Genomic DNA, 25,007 nt, shown 5'->3' with positions numbered 1-25,007 from the left:
TAGCTGACACTAAACCATAAAATCTGCCTTTTCAGCACTCTTAGATAATCACTGCTATAGCAAAATGTTGCATGGAGATAGAAGTCCAGAACAAATGAGAAAAGACACTTCCAATACTGATTCAAATAAAATATTGCTGACAAAGAGTAGAAATTGTCCTGCATAATTAACATTGACATTCTCAAACCTGTCTGCAGGTCCCTGGTCAGCTATCAGAGATGGTCAGGGGAGAGCAAGGCGTTGCACTGAGGAGGTTTCCTTCCAAACTGAGATGGTTCTGGACAGTCAAGCTTCTACAGGTAACCTGAGAATAGATAGACAGATAGATGCTTAAGGAGGCAATGAGGGTGCAGTGGACTAAGTCTAATGGTGGAGAGCTGGAGGCTTTCTGAAAGAATGGGATTTGGGACAAAACTTTCCTTACAGTCGGGAAGAAGGAAAAAGGGAGGATATGCAATCCTGCTTAAGAACTTTAAACATACAGCTCTGCATGTAAAGACAAAAGTGGTCTTAATGTGATTTGAGGTGTTACTGAATGATTATGAAAAAAACAATCAATTTGAAACATAAACAAGGATGTATTGGCAACACTGGAAACAAAGTTTAAAAGAGGCAGAGTTTCTAAGGATAAAGAATATTTCTAGTTGTGCTACCCATTGTTAGCTGATCTGGGTCAGCATTGATCTCTTAATCCCTAGCCTTCTTGGAAAGCTTAATTTATTTTTGTTATGTCTTGAGTTAACTGTGGACATCCCTTGTGTGTTTTCTCAGTAGTTGAACTCTCTGGTTCATTTTTTCAGAAAAGCCTGTAGGAATGGTCCTTTTATGCTGAAGCTTTGTGTAGATAGCTGTATTTGCAGCTTGGCTGGGGACTGCTATTTCTCTTTAATACTTGAAGAAGGCCTTGTATGCTCCAAAACTTGGCTGTGTGGGACAGCAAAGAAGTGTTTGAGAAAGAGAAAAGAAAAATTCTCATTGTTCCAAAAGCTGATTTTTCAATAAAACAAAGGAAGATGAGAGATCCAGTCATGGGGAATGAGATGGCAAGAGGGTCATCATCACACTCCAGTAGATACAATGGGACAGAATCATATCCCCACTGGTTAGCAGACAAAAAGAAATAAACTTTCCTAGGCACTATGAGTTTCTGTCGAATGCATATTGCAGGACAATTGTGAGTTCTTTCTCTTGAGTGATCCAAGAGAACTGATCTGACTGAAGTCCTGAGCAACAAACCTTGCACAGATCAAGCAGCATATAGTTCATGCAGTCCCCATGGGCCACTCCAGGCAGGACCAGATGAGAGAAATGCCCTCTATGCCACTGCCAGGAAGTGTTACTCCATTGGAGTCTCTGGCACAAGGCACCTGCAGACACCCAAGGTCAGCAGGGTAGGGGGTGGTGGAGCCGGGGCTGTACGGCAAGTTGCTCAAAGACCTGGATACAACTCATTGACAATGTGGAAGAATGGGGATATCTGCTGAATGTCCCATGCTCATTAAACCCTGGGGGGAAATAAAATGTGATTTGATTTCCATATTCTAGGAAGCACTTTGTCAAGGATCACCTGAAGCAATGGAGAACAAGCCTTGCAAGAAGACAGGCAAGCACTGCGATGACCCAACACGAGACAACAGTTTAACCAATCTCTCCTGTCCTGAGCAACCACCACAACACATGAAGGCCACGCCATGCATCACACAACTCAATGGACATTTTATGGATGTTTTACAGGGGTGATCCATACACTATGAGAATAATTTCTGGATATATATGTATCACAGGGCAGCAAAGAGAGTGGTGCGTAGTAAGGTTGTATTGGATAGTGTAAGACTTGAGCGTGGCATACATTGCGTGGACCAAGGGTAGAGGATGAGTGGGTTGGATGGATTTTGTTCATGACAGTCTGTCATGGTGCTGGTTTGGACCATGTGATGTTTTGAAATGCGACTAAAAATGTGGCTAACACACCTTTGCTTTAGTTATTGCTGAGAAGTCCTCCCATGGCATTCAGATATTCCCACTCTGCCTCCCAGTGAGTAGGCTGAAGGTGTGCAAGAAGTTAGGAGGACACAACAAAGGTAGCTGACACAAACTGATTAAACAGGATATTTTCTGCCATATAAAAGCAGATTTAGCAATAAAAACTAGGGACAGAGGGGGCAAGTATTTTGGGATGAGAGACACTGCTCAGAGGCTGGCTGGGCATTGGCCTATTTTCAGGAGGTGCTCACTGTTTACTTTTGCATTAATTTTTTATTCCATTTTATTATTCCTCTTCATTTTGCTTATTAAATGTTTTTAACCTACAGGTTTTCTCACCTTTGCTCTTCCTATTGTCACCCCTGTCCTGCTGTAGTCAGAACAGCTGAGCAGCTGTGTGGTGCTTGGCTGGTGACCCGAGTCAACCCACCACACCTTGCCAATGGCCTTGGAAATTACAGTACCACTCTCCATCTTAACATGAACTTAAAAACCTTTGAACCATCACAGACAGTGGGACAATATTACCAGACCAAGGAAAACATTTTGGTTAAGCACACTTCCTGAAAACTTCAAAGCATGCAGAATCTAGTACAACATGCAGCAAGGCAGGATCCATAGAAATGTGAAGGAGGAAAAGAAAAATCAATATCTCCTTGTCAAAGGTTGATCATTCAGGATTAGCAGGATAGGTTTATAGGATGAGATAAGTACTATATTAGAGCAGCATGCTAAGCTAGAAGGAAAGTTCTTTTACACCAATATATGACTAATTATAGTAACAGAAATACCAGCTATCACAACAAGGACTGTAAGATGAATAACGTATTACTCAACAGGAATAAAAACAAGGCAAAGGAATGTAATAAAAGAATATTCTCAAAGAAATATTCTCAAAGGATTTGTGCTTCTACAAAATAGTATTAATTATTTTCAAAATTATTGATAACAAAAATGAGAAGCATTACCAAAAATGTTAACATTTTTATATAGAAAAACTTGAATTCTGAAGTTACTAAGTTCTACCCTGTCAGGGAAAGAGAAGAAAGCTCCAGAAGTGGCCTGGGTAAGCACTGTTGTTCAATTTACTTATGATTTTACATTTCTATGTCTAAATTGGTCACTAGAACCTCTGTCTCACAATCTTCAGATAGATGGAAGTACTCCCACCCTGCTCAGCTGAAGTGCTTTAACCAGGCTGAGGAGAATTACAGGGTGTTTCTCTTCACTGACTACAAAACCTTATTCAAGGCATCTAACTTTCAGGTGTCTGTGGTAGGACAGACTTGTTTTAGCCTCTGCTTGTTTGGGAAAAAAATCTTGAAAGCTCTCTGGAGTCAAGAGCAGCTACAAGAGACCTCGAGCATTGAGCAAAGAAACAATCTTCTTTCCTTTGGTCTTAGGTTTTAAGTAAATGGATATAGCATGTACTCATAATAAAACATGATTTTATCAGTATTTTAAATTTCATTATTATTGTTGAATAATTAGCTTTCACTCCTTATCATTGAAAAAAAAATTGGAAACCATCTCTAATTTTATTTGTGTATTAATTTGCCAGTGTCTGGGATCAAAGGGGTTCATTTATTTCCAGAGAAAAATTAAATGTCTTTTGTACCCCATACTGATCTCCACCTTTAGAAAGATTGAGAATAAATTTTCACTAAATAGAAAACATGAAAATTTAGTCAAAAGCACTAATTCCCCAAGAACTTGCAGGTTCTGCAAAGCTTTTAACAAGAACAGGAAATTTTGCCTGGCTGTTTCCCATTGTTGCTGCTCATTATTTTTCTTCAAAAACACAAAAGCTTTTGGAACTGAAAATTCTATTAAGATGCCCATACAGCAAAAAGAGTGAATTAAACACTCCTTCTCTTTCCCTTTTTCTTATTACAGAAGTGAAAGCAGAGCTGCACTGATTGCAGTTCCACTGTGGTGGAATTGGATGTGTGGTCTCATGTCCCATCCTGAAGTTTTCCAGTTCCTAAGAAAATATCCAAGATGATAACAGACAACTGCTCCAATAACTCTAAATGCTCTAAAAACTAGGTTAGTAAATCTTTATGGAACTGTAATTGTATTTTAAACTGTGTGTTTTCTTTTTTCAAATAATCTCCTAAGGAACAGATTCTTCTAAGCTTAGCAGAATGCTGCCAGGGACAATAAGATTTGCATGGAAAAGGAGCTAAAGAATCAAAACAAAAGTACCTTTTGGGAATTTCAGTAGCATAAAATTCTGAATAATATGTGATATTTATTTGCAGATTGAAGATGGAGACTTTGGAGGCTTCTGAAATTATTTGGGTGTTGTATTCCTATAATTTTGGCCTGACAAACAAAACAGCAATGGTAAAAGAAAACTAAACCCCATTTATTTTCATGATATTCCTTGCATTTCTTTTTGTACACTACAGAATATCTGAGAAAGTTCTCTTTGAAAGAGATCATTGACACTTTTTGGAGAAGCAGTTCACCAAAGCCAGATAAAATCAATTTTCATCATATTGTGAGAGGAGAAACACATTTTATACCTACATTCAGTCTGTATTTCTGAATGGAAATAATCTGACACGTTGAATACACTTTCACATTCCTTACTGCATTAAAGCAAACAAACTGAAAAGAAATCAAATCCAATTACTCAACACTGAAAATTTTAATGAGCAAGAAGTTCACTATTCATTGTAAACATGTTCCTTCTCACCTTGAATAGAAACCCACTAAAGTGGGTACCTAAAGTACTTTAGTATGGTGATTTTTCAGGATGACCTCTACTTAGAGTCATTTTCTTGGAATCAGTTCAAGTTCTTCAGTTCAAGTGCTTCAGAAATCACTATATATTCTTCCAAGTTTCTGAAGCAAATGACTCTCTTTCAATGATGCTAGATAGCACAGAGGCTCTCCCATATTCTCATTTATTCTGGGTACTTCATTCCCATTGGAATCACTGCCTAGTGACACAAAGGAGAATTTCCAAGACATAAATTACATGTAAACTTCCTGTTCATGAAAAAAAGTAAGAGACAAAGAAACAATGAGGATTTTAAAACAATAAAGGGCCTATAGATGGGTGTCCCATATTTGAAGCATACCTTGAGAGCTTAAGAAGCCTTAGATTCATTACAGAAGCTGACTCTACACCAATCTGCTTCTCTCAAACAGCTCCTTGACAATGCTTCTCTTCACCTCTGAAGCAGCTGTAAGCAGTTTGACTTCAGAGCTGAAAGCAATTTAGCTTCATCAATGAGATATTGTACCTACAGCAGACAAATTCTGCTGAGAGTTTATCCTGGCTGGAGCGTGACATTAACCAGGTGAGTTGAATTCCACATACTCAGAACCCATCCTGGAAACTTGTCAGGCAAGCCTGTAACTCATTTTCCACAGCATGCTATTTTCTTGGCCAGGACCTCTCTGTAAGTTCAGTTCTCGGGATGAAGGAGCTGCCATGCTTCCAGTTTGCCCAATGATTTTCTCCACCCTCACTCCAGAGGCTTCACCGAATGCCTCAGACTCCTGTACATGGTGTCCAATGTGCTCCTTTTAAGGACAACAGACACATGCCTTTTGGAAACTGACACCTGTCAGTTCTGGCAAACTTCCCTTGCCAATAATCAGTATGGGATGGGAAAACCCTGAAGCCTTCATAAGCTTTTCATCTTCCTGCATATTCTGCTCATCCACTGAACAGGCAATAATACCATTCTGTAAACACATGTCTGAGCTGTTGTCATGTGCCCCTGGTAAAAAATCAGAACACAAACCTTGTAGTATTTATAGGCCTAATTTATCATTTAACAATTTTTTGCCTCTTTAATATACAGCTCCATGTTTATTCTTGTTGAATGACGTGAAGTTGGTGCTGTGTGAACCCAGAGTTTACCCTGCAGTGGATCTGCATGGACAAGTCTTCTTACTAGAAGTGACACACTCACAGCCTGGGAGAGTTCGAGTGCACATTGGAGCAGCTATAGAGGCAGAAGTGTTGGTCTTGCACCAATAGCCCAGATATTTATAGCCCAGATATTTTCAGACCTCATCCCACTGAAATGTGCACATTCCTCATGAAAGGCTAGAGATTGTGGTAGAGTTAACACAGATTTGTTAGACTTCGTTTCATGAAGTGCTAATAATATTCCTCATACTTACAAAACACTGGCTTGGTGATGAATTTCAAGGAATATGTCTGAAAATAGTCCACAATTATCAGCAAACGATCTGAGCTGCAAATAAACTAGGTGTGCTCTGATAAAACACCATCCTATACTTTTGATTTTTATCATTTTGGAGGAGGAATTTTGTTTTAAAATTAGTTGCATGATATAACTCCCAGGTAAGAGTTTTAATTTTTGTAAGTCTATACATTCAGGGCCAGCTTGGATGAACTTTGATCAACCTGGTCTAGTAAAAAAAGTCCCTGACCTCAGCAGCAAGAGATGTGCTTGATGTTCTTTAAAGGCCCTTTCCAACCCAAACTATTCTCTGTTTGCTTTTATACAGAATGCAAAAGCAGCAGGAAAAAATTCTGCCTACACTGGCAGTATAAAAGGCGTCTTTCTTTGCATGGGATTTCCCTTCATGACAGCAAAATCTTTTATGTGGACTTTAATCAAATAAAATGTGAGTCAGTAATACCATAATGATGTCTGTTGAGACACAACATGAGAAAGAAAAATATTTAAATCCTTTCCCCAATCATTTGCTAGCTTTTTCACTTTTAATTATTCCAGGTGATGACAGATAATTGGAAATGCTAGAGTTATGCTTCTCATAATTGATGTTGTCTGTGTGATGATGGCATGCTAATGTCATCAACCACGCTGGCTTTTATCTAAGATGTTTGATCAGTTGTGTTATTGTTGAGGAAAGATGATAATCAGTCAAAACCATTAACTATTATGCTTGACTTAGAGCAAAGTTCAAATTCATTTCCTTGGATAAATTTATTCTGGTGAAACACAAAATTGAATAGTTTGTCAAAATTATGCAGAAAATTTTAATTGATAGATGTAACTATATGCAATTTTTCAGTGGCAGAATTATTCTAAACAGATCATTCCTAGATTTAATCTTAATTTTTCTTCTTTTATTAAATTACTAATGATTTTAACGGTTTGCTTCCTTTCAGTAAAAGACATTTCTATTTCCATTTTATTAATACACTTTGTAAGTTCTCACTTTTTTCCCCCAGGTGATATTTGTTAATCAGGTTTCTACATAATTTTATTTTATCTTTTGGAGATTTTTAGAATTCATTAATAGGTCTTCTTCCACCTTGACCCAAAACTTCACATTAAAACTTTGTTCTTCTGAATAAATCTATTTGTCATAAATCTACACATGTAAAAAAACCCATGTGAATAAATGCATCTTATAATGTGTAAATGTATGACTTCATAGTTTGACTTTTGAGTTCAGGGGAAAATCTTTTCTGTCAGTCTTCTTATGAACTCTTTTTTTAATAAAGTTTATCAAACTGCTAGATGACCACATCCACATTTTTCTCATTGACAGTAATATATTTAGCCAAACTTAGTTCTGTTTTCCTTGTTCCTTTCTTAAATTTTCAGTCACTCTGTGTCTCTCTTGGAACTTTCAGTGATCAGTTTATCATCAAAAATAAAATTGTTTCAGTAATTTATTTCTGTAAGGTCCTGAGAATAGTTCATAGCCAAATCAAAGCTGGGCTCATGTCTTATTCAAAACATTATTTCCTAATCTTACCCTTATTTTGGACAATAAAGGTACAAATGTATTTACTCAGGGATTCTTTGTAATCTTAACTTTTTCATAAAAAACTTCTATGACGTCTATCACCAAAACAAACCACACATGTACTCCCATTGCCCTTTGCTGCTGCAAACAAACTCAAATTGCAATAAAACTGACTTGTGAAGCCTTGGAGTTCACTGTACATATTCCTCTTTTTCCTCATTCTGTCAATCCCTATCAAACACTCTCCAAACCTGGGCTGGCAGAGTGTCTCCTACACTGCCAGGACACCAAGCACTTCCCTGGCAGTGAGTGTGGGCTCCTAACATGCCCCAAGCCAGGCAGGACAAGGAAAATGGGCCAGGCTCAAGCTTCTACTGGAATAAGAAGTTAAGGTACTAGTACACATTTCACATCTCCAGCCCCATTCAGCAGGGCTGAAGCAATTTCCTGTTAACAAAGTTAAATTTCAGGCTGAAACTGCAGCAATGAGAGGAGTCTGCAGCCAAATAACTTCCACCAGAGTGGAGTAGAAGTGGTGAAGACAGTCTCTGCTCTCCTCTTCATGCCTATATCCATGTGTGTGTGTTTTACTACCTACAGAAATTAATCATAGAATACTAGGGTAGCTCTGTCATAAATAGCATGTCTTAAGAGCAGTTGTAAATTCAGAAGCAGTGCTGGGATGTTTCTATGTGCATCTGCATTGTCCCACAGCTTACATTGCCCATGCCAAAAGCCTACTGTCACCTTAAGAAAGCTCAACTCTGAAGAGTACATTCTGCTTGATAATCATGTATTTCCATAGATTACTTCTTTTCACAGGAATTCTCTGAGGGAGTACTGCAGAGGCAGGAAAAAATCACCCAAAAAATTATTTTTGAAAAGTTCATGAGGTGAAAACTGACCAAGTGCAAATTCTCTCGTATCCACAGAATTAATCTGCACAAATTAGTATGCATGCTTCTTAATTTGGATAAGGAGGTTTCATTGAGCTGGGGAGCAATCCCCTTAATGTCTCATGATTTGGGCAACATGAGACTTCTATGCCATGTTGCAATTGGGTTTTTTTCTTACAAAACTGATTTCTTGTAGGATGCAAGATCAGCTTCCTAAGAAGAGAGCATATAGGTATCTGTCATGTAATAAACAGTAAAGGAAAATATCTATTTCAAGGAAAACATATTCTAGAGAATAAAGACTAAAATTCAGATGTGAAATCACACTAAAAATCCCACTTCGGTTTCTGTATGTGTTTATTAAACTAATACAGAAGAGAAAAATATTAATCAGTAATTTCTTAACCATAATACTTTATTTTAAAATAGATCAAGCTCAGAGATCAGGTCAAGAGTTGCACTGAACCATATTTTAAGGCTCTACTAATTTGTTTCATTTGAATTTGATTCAGTCTTATATTCTAACAGCATGAAAGATCAGGGAACACTAATCATGAGGTTTGACTTGCACCATCCCCTTCTCCTTCATTCTGAAATAATTACCTCTTTCAGGTTCAAAGACAGCTCTAAATTAATATTGTATGGCCATGCCATTTTTGTGGAAAGAATCAGATTTCTTAATTGAACTTAAGAGGATATATTTAAAAATGCATAAAGATGCTATTACTTCATTATTAGATGTAATTCTGAGCCTCCTACATAACCCTGGAGCAGGCTGGTTCCAAGCCAGCCAGCTCAGTCCCTGGGGCTGAGCCCCAGCCTCCAGGGTTAATGGGCTCATGCAGTGGTGGGCAAGGGCTCTTCAACAAGGGCTTCCAAGAGAAATTTAGGAGATGGATTTGCAACACATCAGCTATTAGCCTCGTGTGGCAGACATGAAGCAGGAATAAATGACCTTGGATTCTTTCATAGCAGCGACAGCAATGCATAGAAACTTGTTCAGATGGCCAGGCTACGTTCCCAGCAGCTGCTCCCAAAGCCTATATCAGCTGAACAATTCAATTTTGGAAACACCTCATGCCTTTGAAATAAGTGTTCCTCCTCTTAATTTTCTAACATGCAAGAAATTTTTGCTTTTAATCTAGTTTTGATATTAAACTAGATTAAAATGTCTAGTTTGTATATTAACAGCTCCTGTGGGCTGGAAACACAGAGCCTTTGCCAGCCCTACTGACCCACTTGCCTGATGGATCTGCTTACATCTGGGAAGTAAAATCTCCAGATCCACTGGGTGTAAATCAAGAAGAAAGTGAAAAGAACATACACTGGGTCAAAAAAACCTGAAACATCTTTTATGTCTAACAAATTAACAGTGTATTTTTTAATTCTATGAAAGGCATCATTAGCTGTATATTTCCAAGTCCCAGAAAAATGAGGACAGAGATACAACAGCACAGACATGTAAAGTATGGCAATCTGGAATTCCCTACTGGAGTTAGTTATGGAGAGACATCAATCACTGTCCCCTCTAACCTAGCTTCAGGTCACTACCTCTATTCTTAATCTTTGCAAAGATTAACAATCAGCCAATTTACATATATATAGCTCTGTAAAAGATTTACAGGTTCAAATGGTAGGAATGAGTTTCAGATATCCTGGCAAACTTCCTACCTTCACAGCTCTTCCAAAGCAAATTCCAGTATATGTTCTCTTCCCCACAATAAAATGAAATTCATCCAACATTAGTGGAACAGTACCTAAAAATACCACAAAAAATTTCTATCTTATCCTGACTTTTTCAGAACAGGGTCACTTTTTTCTAAAACACATCCTGCATGATAATAACTTTACTTATGAAGAAGACAGAATTATATAGTTCAGGATAAGAGATGTTTTTGTGTACTGCTGAGTAGCAGGGCACAGCAGCACTGGGCTCCCAAGGGCTGCATTCTTAACAGAGCAAACTGAACAGCAGTAGCTCAAATTAGCTTCTCAGCCAACTCTTGGATACACTTTAAACAAATTGCCTGCATTTCAACAAAATCATCCTTTCCTCTACTTTCCTGATGTGTGACACAGTAACTTTCATGTCAAAAAAACAACCCTAACACTTTTGGTCAACTTCCTTTATGCTATGAAAACTGTTTTCTACTGGATTAATAGTTTAAGCTCTCAGTAGAACTCAGGTTTTTATCAATACAAAGGAAATACATATTGAAAACAACTTATATTCCTAGCTATGTTACTCAGGGCCAAATTGATACAGAACCAGCTGTTTGGGCTTTCTACTTTAACTCCTGATGAGGGCAATCCAACTCCCTTTTTCTGTCTCCAGTAATAAGACAGGCACAACTCAATGCTGGCTCATCCCAATCAGCTTTCCCTCTAGGACCACCTCACCAGGCTCCTTGCTTTTCCCTGAGAAGAGGCAGCTGCTAGCTAATAGCAATCATTGGCAAGCAGGCACATTCCTCCTGCCTGCCCAGAGGTGCCCGTGGGGAGCAGAGGCCAGCTCTGCAGCCCTGGTCCAGAGCAGGGCTGATAGCTTGACCTTCAAAACCAGTCTCTTCTGGCTGCTGAGGTCAAGACAGTTTGGAATAGAGATTTCTGCTGTGTTGACAGCCCATCAAGGGGCTCCCATTTCACTTTGGGTCCTTGTGCACTAGCTATGTGCAGATAGTAAGTGCTGTGAACCCACTGCAGCCAAGCATGCAGAGTGGTCATGATGTCTTTTAAAAGATAAATATGTTGTGTGGCTATGCAGATAAAGACCACTTTCCCCAGGTATTCTGAACAACGACAGTGGGAGGTTAATGGGAGTTTCTGTCAGATTCTGAAAACTCTCCTGGCTACTCAAGCAGTCTGCAAATTCCTCTGTCACAAGGTTCAATGTCTCCACATTCCTTTGCAGAGTGTCAGGGTGATCTAACAACAGGAAACCTGCTGCTGCTGGTTGCAGAGCAACCAAGGAGAGAAATAAACTGTATTAAAACAATTTGGTCTTCAACCAGGCTCAAGTTAGTACTGGTGGGGCCAGGCAATAGCTGATCACAGCAGGGTGATGAGACTGCTAGCTTCCCACAGTGTTGGAGTGGCCTCTGTAATCCACTCTCTTATATGTCTACTCAAAGGCAACTGAGGGGCTTGAAAGCTTTAAAAAACAAACAAACAAACTACTCCCTAAAATAAATAGGCTTTATCATAACATAAAGTGAATCAGCTAACATTTTAAATAGAAAATAATCAACTACTTGATATGCTAGGAAAATTAAATAAATAAATATTACCTTTTTTTACACGGACCACTCCATCTCCAAAACAGTCCTTTATTCTGATGCTGGTTTAGCTAGTTTTGTGGCTTCCTGGCCAGAGCAAATTCTGCACAGCCCTCTGACGTGGACAGTTTTCCCTCTGTCCCTGTCAGGGCTGGCCAGCTGCTCTGTGTTCCTTGAAGCAGTTCCCATCTCGGAGCCAAAGGTTCCCATCTCTGTGCCCTGATCCTTTGCTACCCCTTCCTGCCAGCTCTTGAACCTGCCCAGTCCCTCAGCACTCTCCCTCAAGAGCAAGTTCCCTCATCCTGCCTTCTTTCCAGATGGCTGAGCCAATTAAGTTTCTATTTAAGTGATCAGCATGAGTACATCTGTAGCAACAAATCAAGTGTTAAAACTGCCTGGCTCAAAATTTCTCAGCTGTGTAGACCAACTGGCTTTTTGCTGGCCAGCACTAACTAGCATTAGTTAAGCCCTGCTGCTCAGCCTTGGAGGCAAAGGGAACTGTGCTGCCCACAGCCTTATTAAAAGCCATTAACTCTGTTAATATCTTCCTTACCTGTCTTGTCTCTTGACAGACCACACAGCAAATTCAGCAAACTCAGACACTTGCACAAAAAGACCTGGCAGTGTCACCAGGGCTGTGCTGTTACTGCCACATTTGCGTCTCCTCAGCAGTGTGCTTTGCACCCTGGCTGCCTTCTCCAAGACACAGGTGACTCATGTCAGCCCTGTTCCCTGAAAACAGACTGCAAAAGAGCTGGTGGTGTCCCCTGAATCTGAGTGGCATCATCAAACTTTGAGAGAGGCGCACGCACACTTGTGCAGCAAGTCAGAGGTATTGTGGAAAGGGCCTTTGCAATTAAGGCCCATCTCTTATTAAAAAAAAAAAAGAAAGAGGAAAAAACCAACAAAAACAAAACAACAACCCAATTAAAAGTCACAATCAGAGTAGACTAAGCTGCAAAACAACATTCTTGTTAAGTCCATGCCCACTGTTATCGATACTGCTGGCAGTGGGACTATAAATATAATAATTAGTGAGGGAACTCCTTTCCTAATGCAATTTAACATTGACTAATCTCTGTAGCTGAACATACTTGGTTTACAGCTAGTGACTGATGTGGTGCAAACTGTGGCTGTGTCAGATTCTGGCAGTAGGGTGAGTTATAGCTGAGTATAACCCAGAACACACATTGCACTCTTCTGCTGAGTTTTAGAAGTCTGTATACAAGATTCCCTAATTTCCCTAATTCACTGAATTCTAACTCATTATGCATTTACATTATTTTTGGCAATGTTTCTTCTTGCAGTGGTTCTCCATGGTTTGCTATAGTATGATTTGACAAAAGTTTCTCACAGAAAACAGGCTATTAATATATTGCAGTAGAACTGTATTTTATAGAATGCACATGAAGTATTTGTAACATGTGTGCCAAATTCAAACTTACAACAAAGCAACAAGAGCAACTATTTTTAATACTCAAAGTTTCTCATAAGCTCTGCTGTTGCAATGGTCAGTAGAATTCTAAATGTAGTAAACTTTCAAACTTTTATAAGTATAGAAGATCACTTAGGGAAGATTTGCTAGGATTATTTAGGGGCTGCACAGTGCACTGTTAGTACATAAAAGGAAAGATTTCTTTGTTAAAAATTCTCAGTGATCCTCACTAACATATATTTTTGTGTGTCTTATCACACCCCAAAGGAAAGAAAGAAGAAGGATTTATGGGGTTTTTTTTTTGGGGGGGAATGGTGTGCAGGGGAAGTACTTCATGTTTGTTTACAACTCTTTTGCTAAAGATTCTGCATTATTCATACTATATTGTTAAAGCTCCTATGTATATCCAAGGAGTTTACATCAATCAATTGTTAGCCACTGTTTACCACATGTTCACTAGAATATCTACCAAAATCAAACAAAAAAGAGCACATAAATACAATAAAAGCAAATCCATTTAGTATGTGAATGACTATTCATGGTATTCATCCAGCTGTAATTATTACATATATTCAGCTTTCCTGTCTCTGGACAATGGAGCTGAGCCTTTTTTGCAGTACCAGAAGCAACTTTTTCACAGGAAGAATGGAGTATTCCTGTGTTTCCTTTTTCATCTCATTTTCAGCATGCCCTGTCATTTCTGTCTCTCTGCTCTCTTTCTTTTCTCAGCTCCTCAGTGGACTTGCTGGCAGGCTAAACTACAGAAAAGTTCTGGCAGACTAAACTACAAAAAAAATTTAATTAAAAATGGTTCCTTTCCCTACTTAACAGGACAGAATCCTCACAATTCATTTAACCACAGTGAGAATTTTGTCACATTCAGGCAAACAATATTACTTCAGGAGAAATGGAAAGGTTTTCAGCTCTGGCTTTTCAAAGGACTCTACTTTCACTAACTTGTTGAAAATATCCAGGCTTCACAAAAATTGAATGCTCTGTCATTTGTCTCTAATCTAACAATAAAAATTCTAATAACTTTCATTCATTCTTCAGATAATGAAATATAACCCTTAATATTGTGGTCCTGAGATTCTAATGCTGACCAGGCTTGAGGGATTACTTTTTTAAAGGGTGAAGGAGAAGGACAAACTTCTCCTGCAGAAACAGCAAGGGATTAAATATGTGTGACCTTTTCCACTCTGACCATTCAAAAAAATTTTTGAATACAGGACTGTTTACAGAGATTCTCCTAATTTTTTTTCAGTTCATATACAATAAAAGTGTTAGAATTTTTCATCTCAGCAAATTGTGTAAGGGAAAAATATGTATTAGGCATCTAAGGATCTGATTTTCTTAGTGCCAAGAAAAATCCCAGTGAAAGAATTGAAGAACATAAAATTTTCTGAATGTGTGGAATTATGAAAATTGTTCCTAACACCAAAACTAAGGAGATACTAGAGCAGATATTCAGGGACGTTCATGGGAGTGCTACATGGGGAAGCCAGGTCTGAGGACAGACTAAGTGATGATAAGATTCCTTGCAAGTGATGATGACACCTGGAGCTTTTGCTGTGCCTCTGTGTGTCTAAGTGCAGCAACAGCAAAGCAGAGATGCTGTTCTCTGTCTGAGCAACAACAAGGTGTGTGGGTGGGAGCTCCTCCTGAATATGAGGAAGATTTTCTTTACTCTACAGTGACTGAGCACTGGAACAGGTTGTGCAGAAAGGCTGTGGAGTCTCCCTCCTGGAGATATTCAAGAACGATCTGGACACAATCCTGTGCCGTGTGCTCTGGGATGACCCTGCTTGAGCAGGGAGCTTGGACCAGATACCCACTGGGGTCCCTTCCAACCTGAGCCACTCTGTGAGGTATATAGATGCAGAGATGGATAGATGGATAGCCACCTAGCTAGCTAGAATATTTCCTGTTGTTTGCTGAGCTGGTGGCTTCCATAGCAGCCTTTGGTTTGCCAAAAATTTCTGTTATGAGGTCTACATATTTAACTGAAAGAATATAATTGAGGAAGCAGTTTTCAAGGAGACCTTGTTTTCAGGCCAAAATCAAGGATTTTATGCAGCTACCTTATGTCTAAGTAGTTCTTAATAGGACTACACCAGTATTGTGGGGTTTCTGCTCTAAAACTGGATTCCTTTTTAGCTCTCAAAATTACCTGCATTGAAAAAATGCCACATCACCTGAAAGCATGAACAACAAGAGATTATGAATTTGGTACTTTATGTTCTTACAGTCTTGATGTAATCATTAGGCAAAATAGGATGCAATGATAAAATAAGAGGGTAAAATTTCACTCTTTGCCCATAATTTGAAACTCAGGACACTTGTCCTTCCCAGATGCTTTTTAGGAATATTGGACTCAAACACCCATGAGCAAAAGCAGAAAGAACTATAATTTTGTGAAGATCTATCAAGGCTTGCTCTGTTTCTCAAGAACCAGTTAAAAAACCTGGGGCAGAGGACAACAAAAAGACTGCATCAACCATGTTTCCTCACTTCCAACTACTTTCATATTCTTTCATATTCAATCACAAACATGGATGTAACTTGCTACAGATTCCTTTGACTTCTTCATAGAAAAACTCCAGTAGCATTGAACTCGGCCATACTTTCCAAATGTTGCTCCCCCTTAAATACAATTATCATTGCAAGGCAGTTGGCAGATTGTGTGGGCAGAGGAGGGAAGGGGGCACCACACTGTGCTGGCAGATCCCCAGCCATTACAAAAACAAGGGATGCCTGACAACTGAAAGAGATCAATGCCAGTTTGCTCATAAATGGTTAGCAGAATAGCCACTACTTCACTGATTAAATCATATGCTAGCTAACAGGTAAAATTCAAAAATTAATGGAAATTTCATATTGCTGCTGTGTAAAATTATCTCCATTCTCTTTTCAAGCTGCTGTGTGTTCTGATGAAGACCTGCTTTGTCTCTAAGAGCCTGTTGCCATGGAAGTGACTGAAATATCCTTAGTTAAGCAATAGCCTCTATTTTCAAAACAAACAAGCAGCTTTCTTCTGCAGAGGCTGTAAGTGGGCCTTGTGCTACTCTCAGGTGTGCATTGCACTTGTCAAATGCTTTTAAGCACAGAGGTCATCTTTAAGCAAGCAGGTCACCTAACAGGAAGGACCAGCTAGAAGGTGTTGCCTTGTGTGGGCAGAAGGGACCTCAAGTTTCACACCTGACAGTATTTCCAAACCAGATCAGGTCAACCCTCACTTCTGCTGCTTACTGCCTAAGGAGGCTCGTTGCAAACACTGAGAAGTGGAGAAACAATGTAAGTTTCAACTCAGGCCAAGCTTAAAGCCAGAAGTCCAGGTGAATGGCAATGCCCCATGAACAAAAATGATGAACCAAAAGCAAGTGCAATATTGAAATGCCAAACCACTTTTGTCTGTGTGATGGGGGAGTGATAATACTTTGTCTGTTTGGAGAAGACAGGGAAGGACCACCATACTGCAGAGGAGGAAGAAGTAATTCTGCACAATCTTCACAAACCCCTCAGGTTTTGGGGGAGAACTGCTAATTTTATGGTCCTGGACAAACCACATGGACTACACAACCAGGTTATCTCAGGCATTAGCTGTAGCTGATTCATGCTTATATATGGCAATATACAGTAGCATGCCAGGAAAGAGAGGCTGTATTCTGACAAAAAGCTTCAGTTTTAATGTATACTTGAACTGTTTTCCATTAATACATCAAGATTTGGAGACCTTTTCTGTATCAGAAGCTTGTATTAGTGTCTGGTATGAAATGACTACCACCACTGCACCACCAGCAGAGTGAAGATACAAGGTTCCTTAAAAGAATTATCTAATATCAAATTGTTTAACATTGGCCTTAGTGTTTAAAGGGGTAAAACCATCCTCCTCCCAAATGCAGTAAAACAATAATATATAGTGACAACAATGAAATTATTTCACTTAGAACACAAATAGCAGGCATTATGTCCCCTGTTGCAAATGTCCTTCAGGATGCAAAGTGCTAGAGCCCAGATTCTGTTGCAGTTGAACTGTGCTGACACTTTGAGACAGGAGGCACTATATATTACACTGTCAGAGAAGCACACCAGCTATAATTTTGATCACTGTGTAACTTCCAGATACAACAGAAAGAGCTTCTGGAGTGAGAGTCCCATTGCAGAGCACCTGAATCCGACCCTGGGTTTGCAGAAGATGCATACACTCCTGATTAGACAATGGGCAGATTTACCTCAGGAGTAACATGCAACCTTACTGAACCTTTGCAGTGAAACCAGCAGCTATGCAGATGAGAACAGTGACTCTGCTGAAGGAGGCCCTCACCTTTCTGATACAGCTGGCAAAAGTAACTAGATCAAGTGTTAACCAAGAGTTTCATAACAAACAGAAGACAGAAATTAATTAGGCAAAAATCTATATCCTTCTTGATTCTTAGACACCAGTTTTATAGAGAGTTTCAGCTATTACAATTCAGAAAAGTCATCATTGATATTTAGCTCATTTACCCATTGCCAGAAGCATCCTTAGCCCCATAAACCCTTTCTTCCCCCTTGAACTTCACAATTGCTACAAAAGCAATTACAGAAGAAATGGGTTCAAATTATGTCAAAACATGAGTGGACTATAAATTCCCTGATCTATCCTGTAAAGAATTTTTTGTGCTATTTAAGAAAAAAAAAAAAAAAAAACAAATGAAACTCCCACCATACTAATTTATCTCCCTTTAGGTATCTATTAATCCCTGTTAGACCACAGAAATTGGTAGCAGTAAGCCATTAAGGTGTAAATTCTGATGTCAAAATGAATGAGTACACTGGCAAAAAACTCCTGGGAAAATCTAAATCAATAAAAACTGATGGAACCAGTCCACTCTTGCAGTGTAAGAAAGCTCTACAAGCAAAAGCAGACTGTTTATTTCTGTATTGTAATATTAATTAGTTATAAAAAGGCAGATGAAACCTCATATTTTTCTACTCAGCTTTCTGTTTCAAACACTCTGGGGTCTAATTCTGATGCTTCATGCTGGTGGTAAGATAAATGTGATATAGCTGCACGGTACCCTCCTTACACTCCCTTTCAGCTACCCCAGAATTTCTGGAGGGCAGCCAAAGCAGTGACTTCTGCCTTAGTTTGCAGACAGCCCCAAAGAGTGGTTCTGGGAGAGAAAGCTGAAGATTTGAACAATGTTCCAAGACAGCCCAGCATCACACAGGTGTGCATACTTCTACTGAAAGTGGCTGGGTCCTTTGTTTTCAGTCTTGCTTTTCCAGGCAAGGACTTGGGAAACCTCCCAGAAGGGCAAAGATTCTCACTGTGGAGGAAGAGGTGATGATCTGTTCTGCCCTTCCCCTTCCACATTTGTTTTTCTTCTTTTTCACTAGAGAGAAGAGTTGAGACTTGTTGGGGGCCTGGGCCATCCCTGTTCAGTTGCAGTCCGAAGACACAGAATGAGAGAAGGTGTCCACAGCTGGATCTTGATGCTCTCTAACCATCTTCTGCCAGAGACAGCCTTTAGGGGTCTCCATAGCAGGACACAAGGCAGAGCACTCCCGACCTTGCCCTGATACCGGTATTAGCTGAAGGGTGTTGAGGCATGTGGAGACAATAAACACATTCCCTGAGCCGGAGCTGGTCCTGCTCTCAGGCTGTCAGTAATGTTGATCCTGCCAAGGCGTTTGGCTATTTGCATCCTTTATATTTCCCCTTTTGACAGCTATAGCAGAGACCTTTCCTCAGTATTGCTACACACGAGTGTTTGCAGCTGTCTGCCTTGCTCCTCTGCCAGGATTTTATCACTCAGCAGCAGGAACAGCAGACCCAGACAGGAACCTGCATCTCTGCTACTCTAGTGCACAGCCTGATACATTACACCGTGGTGCACCAAGAGAGCACAGCAGTGAGGTCTTATCAGGCAGCTGAGGCACAGACACACATGAATGAAAGGCAGGGTAGGTAGGGACAGCAATATCTTACATCATGCCAGCACACTTCAGTGAAAGATATCTGTTAAATAACTAAACTGATCACTCTGCTATCCATATGCATTCATATTTACCCAAAGTAAATTGGATACACAAAGTTATAATTCAAACATTACATCAGAAAGCCCTTAACTTATCCACCTTCCTAAATTACTTTTATAAAAGCATTTGTTAGGGTTCTTTTTTACATTACAAACATTATTTTTGCAGTTTTCATAAACGAAAGTTAGTTGCATATGATGTCCTGCTGACTGTAAACCATTCATTTTATGTTACTTTTACACAACTAGCTAAAGAAATACTAAGGAAGAATAAAAAAGGGGTTTCTCAGACTTCCACTGGACACTTACACTTCTTTCTGCAAAGCAGAAAGCATACAATCACTCAGTAAACGATCTTCTATTATAGCAATAATGAATGACATAAAAGACAGTCTAAAATGAAGCCCAACTATAATAATTCAAGCACATACCAGCTCCAGGGGTTATACAGAAATCCAGATAATCTGGAGCAGGGAACCTGTGTTTCCACAGGAGGTATACAAAAAGTTGTGGTGGAGAGAAGGAAGCCACTTCATTTGTGGGACATCAGTAGCAGCTGATTTGCTCTTGGGCTCAGTCACTGCTGTAAGTCTCCTTCCCACCTACACAAGCAAGAAGATTAAGAAAGACACTGGCCTGCATTCTGGTGAGGACAGACTACTTGTTTAAGGAACCACCCCTGTAGATTTTTTTTTTTTTTTTTTTTCCCTTGCCCCACCCCCCTGTACTTCAAACATTTTTAAGCCTTTAGAAATCTCAGTTCTGAATAAACTGTTTTTCCTCCTTTATTTTATTTTTAATAGATAATGAACAAACCTGAGAACACAACCTTTAATAGCAAACTGAAGATCAGGGGTTTTTACTGAAGGTATTAGACACCATGGGATTTTTTGGCTATTGTTGAGACTGAAGGCATTGCTTTAGCTTTTGCTTTGGTTTCTTACTTCCCAACCTATTTTAATTGGCAATAAATTAATGTTCCTTAAATCTTTTTAGCCCATAGTGCTAACTGCTAAATGGTATCACTGTCTTTATCTTGACCCTCAAGATTCTCCATCATATTTTCTTACCTTGTCCTGTTGAGGAGGAGGAGGGAGAGAGTAGCCAAGTGGGCATCTGGCAGCCAAGCAAGGTCAACCCATCACAGAACGCAAGATTAAAACACAGCCTTCAGGAAAAGGAGTCCCCTGTCCCCCCTTGTGTGCATTGTCTCTTCCTCTTGTTCCCTGTAATGATAAGATTGTCACTACCTGCCCTGAAAATCATCACCACCACTATGTTTTTTGCCAGCAGTGACCAGTATCCAACATTCAGACTTCTTCTTGTGTCTCTGATTATCTTTAAGAATTAGCTTATCAAGGTCATTCCTTGTTTTGAGCCTCTATAGCTTCTCCTGTTTGACCTCAGTTTATGCTGAAATAATTACAGAACCCTTTAATGCCTGGGAACTGCCCAATAATTCAGCTGATTTAGATTTGCTTATTATTTATGAGTCACACAAAAAGAAAGGTGGAGCTTCATTGAGTTTTCCCCTGCAGATAAAATAACCTGTCTTCCTTTATTGTCTCCATAAAAATACTATTCTTGGACTATTTCTAATATAATTCTGTGTCATTATAAGTCATTGATGGGTTTCTGTAGGATTTGTGAAATGAGTTATTTCACAGGCAAAGAAACCAACAGATCAGGACACAAATCAGGAGGTTCAGATTCCAGCTCCATCTCAGCTATTCCTTTTAACAAATCATTATTGCTGCCTTTTGTGATGAAACACCTTATTTCTTCAGGACTTCTGTGTTTAGTTTTGGGGTTCCTCTGGTTTAACTCTTGATTCTTTAGAGTTAAATTGATTTTTTTTTAGTTTTGCTACAGTATTATGAAGTTCCTGATTTTTTTTTCCACAAAATTTAATTTATATATATATATAAATGAAAAAAAAAGCTTTTACTTTTCTAACTCATACTCTAATCCATCACCCCCTTCATCTTTCCTGTATATTTTTAGATTGGTAGAGAAATGAGCTAGCACACAGAGAAGTCACTACTTTTGATAAATTCAGCAAAGTCTAGTAGAAGTCCTAAAGGCTCACATTTTTTCAGACAGAGCTAATATTCTGTCTGGAACAGCTCCCAAAGCAGGCATGTTTAAACAAGTACCTTTACGACTAAGCTGAATTGTGAAATCAGAAGTACGTAGAACTGGAAGGCTCCTGACAGGGATTCAACTTTATTCAGAAAGGGAAACAAACACAGACAGGTGCAAAATCCTCCTGGAATTTTCTGAGGCACAGTCCTATTTACAAAGAAGGAAGCCAGCCCTGCTGAACAAAGTGATCGGTTTTCCTTGTCTCCATCCACAGGGAGTGTGATGGGCATGGGGTTTCCGAGGGTATGGGCACTCCAGCAGCCTGCATATTCCTCTGAGGTGGGGTTTTGGATGTCTGTGTCCAGGTGTTGTCAGCAGGGGTGGCCAGAGCAGCAGGGTGGGCATTTGCCAGCCAGCCAAGGTGAACCCATTCCACGTGGGCAGAGAGCAGCTCCTTTCCATGACAGACAGGCCATGGTCCCCAGAGCCCAGTTCACCTGGCCACAGGACAGCTAGAGCTGTAGATAGTTCCTTTCTTTTCCTGATGTGTTTTCCAGCACAGACATCACCTGGGATAAGCCTGTGGTTTGGTCTTTTCATTACAAAGACATCCCAGGTCACTATACAAACCGACTACTTGCCCCCACAGGCCCTCCTTGTCGAAGAATGGTATCCTTGCTGTGAGAGAAGGGGGGAAGAAAAAGCTTCTCTCCATTAAAAATGCCTTCACCTTCACCTTGGAATGTGTAATACCAAACACATCAAACAGCTCTTCTGAAAGAGGCCTGTCTTTTCCTCATGGTACAGTCAATATGAGACTGTTTCCCCACCCTCTTCTCCAGAGTCCGTCCTAGGCAAGCAAGAGAGGACATAAGCATTCCCAGTGCCATACCATAATGAGGACACTGTGAGCTGTATGAGAGCCCACAGGCTTCAGAGCAGGCTGGACAAATTTATGGGCTACAGCTATACCCAGTTATTAAATACAAAGGCAGCACTTCTTGTTGTGGAAGTGCCTGAGCTAAATGGTGGAGAATGGAGAACATCTGCAGGGAGCACTAAGAGATGCTCTCCATACTCATACCACTGCTGGAGAGAGAATCCTAAGCTAGATGGCCTGGTAAAGCTCTTCTTCTATTGCCACTGTTCAACAAAATCTTTTCCAAATTTTACTGAAGCTAGATAAAAATCCTAGGAAAGCAGTTTTCTATGAATCAAGTCCTTTGCATAGCTGTTCCCTCTTCTAGCAATAGTTACATGACTATTATGTCAATTTTCCATTGTCACACTCATACTTACTTCAAAGGGAGAATTAATAGAACAAGTCCAGCTGTCTCATGGCAACTAATTTGTGCAAAGAAAATATGCCTTTCTAACACAGAGGTTCTATGTAGATCAAATGCATTTTTTTGAGGTCCTGAAAGCATTTGGGAAAAATATTACAGCACAGGAGACATCTCTGCTAGTTATATGACACTTTCCTTTTGTTTTACAGGTCAGGATTGAATGATTCAGCAGGAATAGCTTCAGACAACATTTAATCTACTTTTTGGACTGCATAATAAAAATGTGACACCCAGAAATGATGGATAAAAACTACTGTCTGTCTAGTTAAATAGTTGATTCTAACTGTCCTTCCTCTGTATCATTGTAGTATGACATGGATCAAGATCAGAAAAGTTAGAATTTTTCTCATTTCACAAATGTAATTTTGTCAAAATGATATTTTTGGGGGTTTTAACTACTAATTGAACATGCACAGTCATAAAAACATTCCAGAGGAAAGAATAAAAGTCTCATTTTACCATTTTACTATTGCTCTTTTACTATTTCCTGGTTCTACATAAAATTCAGTAATCCACTCCATAAACAGATTACCCAATTAGAAGATGTAGTGTTTCTATTAATTGCAGAAGAATATAGAACACTGTGAATGTTTTGAGGCTTCTAGAAGCATTGAGATGACCATAAAATGCTCAGACTTAAACAGTACATTGACACAGTGCTTCTAATGATTTTATAGAATATTTTTTTCCTTTTTTTTTTGTGAATTTCATAACTTTTCCAAAGATGCCTGGAAAATGGAAGAGGCTAAGGAAACTACTTTATCTCTGTTAAGATGCTGTCTGAACCAGCACATTGAATTATAACAGGTTCTCAACTTGAAAATTTGTATTAATTGCCATGACATCAAATCTAATTTTGTGATCAGTCTGGACAAGGACCTATCTGCCACTGACTGCCCTCCCATCAGCTGTCCATTGCTAAAGCAAACTCAAGTCAGCATTACTCAACACAATTCTCACAAGTGTAAGATGAGAGTAGATGGAAGCTAAACCTTCATCTACCCACTCTCCTTTGTGATACCCCACCTGAACAAAGTGATGTATTTTGAAAAGACTCCTCAGGACCATTTAGTTAGTGGCTTATACTTTATTAGTTCTGCACATTTCTGAATGTTTACTCAAGAGAAAAAATTTCAAAACACAGTTAAAATTTCTTAAGACGTAGCATCCTCATGACACTAAAGAGCCTTTAGAGAGACCAATATTTTTACTATATGATTTCTCATCAAATATTTTATCCTTCCAAATTACCTGTGTTTTGGTATGTTTTAGTTGCCAATGGAAGTTAATCTGAAGGACCTTTTTAATGGTCTTTCTAATAGCCAGAGAGAGTAATCTATAGTCTCACTTCAGAACCTCAACACAAAAAGCTGTTAACAAATTATCATAATAACAGATAGAATTATTATCATTGCCAAGCACTAGGATCATTTTTATATTTAGTTTCATTATCTGGTTTCCCTATGATATCTTTTTAAGTTAAACATATTTTGAAGTAAAAGGTTATAAAAATCATAAACACCAGACCGGGAAAAGCCACAGCAGCATTAATTCAATCCATGGCTATTCTGTCTGAGGAACTGATAGAGCTGGACCTTTGGGATCATCAAATCTGCTGTTTGTTGTGAGCTGCATGATCATATGGATGCCATAGGTCAGGATCCACAGTAAAATTACAGATGTCACCAAGCCCATCCAAATTCCAGGAGTGAAGAAACCCGTACAGTCACTTGCATAGGAAAACTGGTTGTTTATGATGTTGAAGCCTTGAATCTGAAAATGAGGAAAGAAGAGTGCAATTAAGCATCGTCCTTACTTTCAGGATATACGTGGTAATTACAAAGCCCCACAGTTTTTAACTATCAGTCATACTCTCTGCCCATTAAAAAAAGAGTGAGAACAAAATTTTCTGCAAAACAATTTTCCATATCTCCTTTCAACCAATAAAATTAAAGATGTAGAATCCATTTCTTTGGTGAGCAGTAGGTTCTCCACTTCAGAAATTTGTATCTCTTATAGAAGTAAAGTCCCAGAGGGGACATGTGGTCAGTATTCTGCATCCACTGCATTCTGATCAGTATTCTGTAGTCATATAACCAGTATTATCAGTATTCACTGATCATCAGCTCTATGACCACTTCAGAGCCAGGAAACTCAAAGCACTCAAAGGCATGAGAGTTAAGGCTCCTCAGATCCTCAAATCTCCTCATGAGATTTGTTGAAATAGTCTGAGAGTTTAAGCTAATAGC

At 39.2% G+C, this 25,007-nt stretch overlaps 2 protein-coding genes across 2 annotated transcripts in view; both read right to left on the bottom strand.

Moving 5' to 3' along the window:
* SLC13A1 (solute carrier family 13 member 1) overlaps positions 1-19,954 on the bottom strand; it is a 45,207-nt gene extending 25,253 nt beyond the window's left edge. Inside the window, exons 1-2 of the mRNA XM_030238646.2 lie at positions 19,759-19,954; positions 188-304 (exon numbers count right to left, since the gene is read on the bottom strand). The gene's annotated coding sequence lies outside the window, so the exon portion shown is untranslated. The remainder of the gene's footprint in view (positions 1-187; positions 305-19,758) is intronic.
* Positions 19,955-23,754: 3,800 nt separating this feature from the next.
* The window catches only part of ATP6AP1 (ATPase H+ transporting accessory protein 1), a 51,087-nt gene continuing 49,834 nt past the window's right edge, over positions 23,755-25,007 (bottom strand). The window contains exon 10 of the mRNA XM_009086784.4: positions 23,755-24,531. Within this exon, the coding sequence (XP_009085032.4) occupies positions 24,322-24,531 (210 nt within the window). The 3' untranslated portion in view covers positions 23,755-24,321. The remainder of the gene's footprint in view (positions 24,532-25,007) is intronic.

Source organism: Serinus canaria, chromosome 1A (assembly GCF_022539315.1).
Source record: "Serinus canaria isolate serCan28SL12 chromosome 1A, serCan2020, whole genome shotgun sequence".
In the NCBI taxonomy this organism is placed as follows: domain Eukaryota; kingdom Metazoa; phylum Chordata; class Aves; order Passeriformes; family Fringillidae; genus Serinus; species Serinus canaria.
Note: the sequence above shows the minus strand (reverse complement) of the source record. Positions and strands in the feature narration are given on the sequence as shown.